Source organism: Pelodiscus sinensis, chromosome 30 (assembly GCF_049634645.1).
Source record: "Pelodiscus sinensis isolate JC-2024 chromosome 30, ASM4963464v1, whole genome shotgun sequence".
Classification (NCBI taxonomy): Eukaryota; Metazoa; Chordata; order Testudines; family Trionychidae; genus Pelodiscus; species Pelodiscus sinensis.
Genome location: NC_134740.1, coordinates 4,575,366 through 4,579,959, shown reverse-complemented (window position 1 = coordinate 4,579,959; position 4,594 = coordinate 4,575,366). Strand labels below are relative to the sequence as shown.

Below are 4,594 nucleotides of genomic sequence, written 5' to 3'. Positions count from 1 at the left end.
ATGGTGGACTTCATGGGCTCCCCGCCAGCTTTTGTTGTTATTCGTGGCTTTGCATGTGGGGTGGGGCTGCCTCTGAGCAACAGGGATCCACGAAGTCTCCACCTGCCCTTCCGGCGGTGCAGTCCGAGGAGCGCATCCTAGAATGGAATGTCTGGGACCTGACCCAGAGCTCTCGGGGTAAAAGCCTGATGCTCTACCAGCTGCGCTAATGAGTAACCTTCGAAAAGGCTCCAGGCTACTGGTAGGAGAGCGAAATGGTTCCTACGCGCACCAGCCGCGCAGAGCCACAAGGGGGCAGCAAAGTGTCACGTGGGAGCACGAAGCGTTTCTTCCCACAGACTGACGCTGGGCACAAGATCAGGGAATTCCCGCGCCCAGCGCCCAGGGCCCCTCGGAGGGTTTGTCAGCCACAACGATCGGGCCCATTTCATCCGGGCAGGGGGAGCCCTTGGTTCTGGTCTTCCAATTTCCTTCATCTCGCCTGTTACATTCCGAGTTCACAATAGGAGGAATTTTCCTATTCAGTCTCCCAATTCACTCCGAGCTCAGACCCATGTCCACGTGCTTCAGTGTCCGCCGGGATCGGGACCCGAATTTCATTCGTGTGTTTAGTGCCCACCAGGACCGCGCCCCGCTCAGTTCTCCCGGCGGCTATTTGTACAGGCGGGTGACGCTGAGGTTTAGTCAAATGACGAGGCGGTGCCCACATGCAAATGAAGAAGGAAAGTGACTGATAAGGCCAAGAAGCGGCCCTCCCTGAACAGCTGCCGGCAGAGGAAGGGTCGCTAGTTCCCAGGCACGGAACTGAGGCTGAACATGCTCCGTCTGAGCCTCTTTTCCTTGTTAGCAGCTCTCTCGGGTAGGTGGATGAACGCACCGGCATCAGCTCAGCACAGCTGGGCCAGGGGAGGGAAGATGGTTGTAAGCTAGGCCAGAGCGGTGCGGGTCAGGATTGTAAATTCTCTAGCCTTGAAGAAATCACATAGATTGAGATTTTGAACCGTCAAAAAGATTTTAATACCCACGTTCATCATTTGTAATGGGACCTGGGTGTCCAAAAACTCAGAGAGCACACTCAAAATCTTCCTGCCTCAGTTTCCCCCTTTCAAAATGGGGATAACTGTACCTCCCTACAGCACAGGAGGGTAGTGCAGGTAAATTCCTTTTGACGCACAAGCTGATCAGCTTCTGCTGCGAGGAGAGGAACAGAGGATCTTGGATAAACCTGGGAAGGTGGGGACAGACGGGAATTAACTGTGTTTTTATGATTAACAGGTGCCAGCTCCCAGGTCCAGCTGACCCAGTCTGGGGCAGATATCAAGAAGCCCGGAGAGTCTGTGAAGCTGACATGTAAAACCTCCGGCTACACCTTTACCAGCTATTGCATCAACTGGGTCCGGCAGACTCCCGGGAAAGGCCTGGAGTGGATGGGCTACATCTGTCCTATCGATGGTAGCACTGGCTCCGCCCCGGCCTTCCAGGGGCGAGTCACCATGACCAGGGACAACTCCATAACCACGGCCTGGCTGCAGCTGAGCAGCCTGCGAGCCGATGACACCGCCACGTATTACTGCGCTCGGGACACAGTGACACAAACCGCAGCTACAGCCCTTCACAAACCCCAGTGAGAGAACCCAGGGCTCCTGCTAATTCCTCACTCACCCGGGCCAGTGATTGCTCGTGTGAACCCGGGTCATTACTGCCAGTGACATAGAATCAGAGACAGTTAAAGGGCTTTAGAGCCCTAAGTGCCTAAATCACTTTCCAGGGTACGACTCAGTTCCTGGAACACAGTCAGCTCCAGCTGGAAGGGACCAGAGCCATCGCAGCCGCTGGAGAAGCTGGATGTGTTTGGAGCAAGGGGCAGGTGTGACAGCGCGTTGGGGGTTCCCCGTCTCCTGCACCCCGAAATGGCACAAACAGACTACACCAGCCAGTGGAATTGAGGGTGGTTTATTGCTCCTCCAGCACAGCATAGCACAGATGTAATCTGGTTACAGGAACTGGGGCTAAGAGGCCTCAGTGCCCCCCCTTGAGATAGGGGAGTCCCAGCCCCCTCCCCAGCTCCTTATACCCTGCCTTCCAGCGAGGAACTCACTAAAATCCCTTCCAGCCCTGCCCCCCAGTCAGGGCAGCATTCCACTTTCCTTTGTTCCTCTCCTTGGGGGGTGTCTGGCCACTGGTTCAACAAGTTTGGCACTACATTTGCATAGTGAGGTTTTCCCTGCTGGGTCTTGCTCCAGACAGCAGGGGTCACCACAGCCCAGCAAGTAACCCCACTACGTCACAGTTCTCCCCCCTCCGAGAGCGAACTGAGCAGGGTCACTCCGCTCGTGACCTAGGGAAGTTCGGGTCCTCTGCGTGGGAACCCGCCCCGGGGACATGGGTGCTCCCCTTGACTCAGTCCGGCCGTGGCAAGGCCCCACATGAGCTGGCTTCCCTCTGTCCACTCGCCGCCCCGCTCCAGGGCGACTGGCGCAGGCCTGTCCTCAGGGTCACACCCACCCTTCCGCTGGCCTTGATCTCTGGCCAGGGTCTCTCGGGCCGGGGCCATGAGCCCAGTGAGCCTTCTCTGGACAGCCAGGGCGGCTTCCACCCCCGAAGCTCCATCCAGGGAGGTCTTCCCCTCCCATAACTCTCTCAGCAAGCCCAGAGGGTCTATCTGGGGTAGAGACCCCCAAGCCGCTTTCCTCCTGTCTTGGGCCTTCCCGCCCCTCTGGCAGGAGTCACAGGACCGGCAGTACCGCTGCACGGCTGTAAAGATTCCCGGCCAATAGAAGTGCTGGAGCAGCTTCAGCTGGGTGCTCCGGATCCCCCGGTGGCCCCCAACGGGGACATCGTGGGCCAAATACAGCAGCTTGAGGCGATACTTTCGGGGGACGACCAGCTGCCGCTGGACCCCCCATGCCCTCGACTTCCTGGGGGGAAGCCATTCACGGAACAGGAGTCCACGCCCCCGCAGGAATCTCTCCTGGCCACCTCTCCCCCGGGACTGAGCTGCACGGAGGCCAGCCTGGTCCCTCAGCCTCTGCAAGGAGGGGTCTGCCTGCACCTCAGCCTGGAATTCAGCTGCTGAGGCAGGGATCGGGACCTGTTCCCCACTTTTGCCTAGGTCCGGAGTCCCAGCCTGGCTGGACCCCGTGTCCACTGGGATGGGACCCTGAGGACGATGCCAGGAGTCCTTCCCTGGACCCAGGTTGTCAGCCCCCCGCTGGCTCTGGCTCCGGGTAGTGACTAGAGCCCGCTGGGATTCATGGGGCCACTCCTCTAGGTCATTCCCCATCAGCACCTCGGTGGGCAAGTGCGGGTGCACTCCCACTTCCTTGAGGCCTTCCTTCACCCCCCATTTCAGATGCACCCTGGCTACAGGCACCTTAAACGGGGACCTGTCTATGCCCTTCAGGGTCAGCTGCGTGTGGGGTAGTATCCGCTCTGGGCCACTATATCGGATCGGGCCAGTGTCACCTCTGCCCCCGTGTCCCAGAAGCCCGTCACCTTCCTACCATCCACCTCCAGGGGTATGAGGCACTCGCTCCGCAGGGGCCGTCCTGCCCCCACCCGGTACACGGAGAAATCCGCCTCCTGAGAATCAGACCTCCCAGGGGAGGTGCACTGAGCATCCTTCCCCTCTCTCTGAGCTGAGGTTTGCCTGCCAGCCCCTGCCTCTGGGGCAGCCTGCCCTTCCTCCCGCCCCAGCCAGTTAACCCTGGAAAGTCCCCGGTCCTGGGACCTGGTGCACTGAGCCCTCTTGTGGCCTTTTTGCCCACAGCGATGGCAAGTTAGGCTTTGGGCTGTCTCTGTCCAGGGCCTGGCGGGTTCTCTGGGGTATCGATGACTGGTCCTGGTCCCCGGGGCTCGCCTCGGAGGTGTCTCTCTCCGTTGCTCCGCCGGGAACTGGTCTCTGCGCGATTCTCCTTCTCTCCGGGACTCCCGTTCACCCCCGGACCGGCTCTCCGTGAACTCATCCGCCAGCCTCCCGGCCACCTGGGGGTTCTCTGGTCTCCGGTCCTTGAGCCACAGCCTCAGTTTGGGTGGGCACGCTTCATAGAACTGCTCCATCATGACCAGCTTGAGCAGCTCCTCTGCAGTCTGGGCTCCGACTCCAGACACCCACTTGCGGCAGTATTGCGCCAGGCGGGAGGCCAGATCCACATAGGTCTCCCGTGGCCCTTTCTGTACCCCCCGGAACTTCTTCCTGTACATCTCGGGGGTCAGCCCGAACTTGTGCAGCAGGGCCTCCTTGACTCGGTTGTAATCCCCTGGCTGTAGGTCCTCCAGCTGACTGAGCACTCCGGCCGCCTCCTGGCTCAGTGCGGGGATGAGCTCCTGCAGCCAGTCAGCTGGGGGAACCCGTTGCAGTCCACAGGCCCTCTCAAAGGCACTGAGGAACCTGTCTATGTCGCCCATGTCCTTCAATTGGGCCACCACGAGCCTCTCCAAGCGTCTGGCAGTCCTGGGACCTTGGGGCCCATCCGCACTTGGCGCAGCCGGTGCCCCGCCGGTTCTCCGCTCTGCCATGGCCAGCTCATGCTGCCGCTGCCTCTCTCGGTCCTCTACTTCCAATTCCTTGATCCGCAGCTGGATCTCCAGCCGC

General features: G+C 60.0%; 1 gene segment (V, D, J or C); it reads left to right on the top strand.

Moving 5' to 3' along the window:
- Positions 1–1,628, top strand: LOC142821120 (immunoglobulin heavy variable 1-8-like). The segment is given in 2 exon segments: positions 1–55; positions 1,276–1,628. Coding segments are annotated over 2 exon segments (408 nt in total).
- Positions 1,629–4,594: the final 2,966 nt, after the last annotated feature.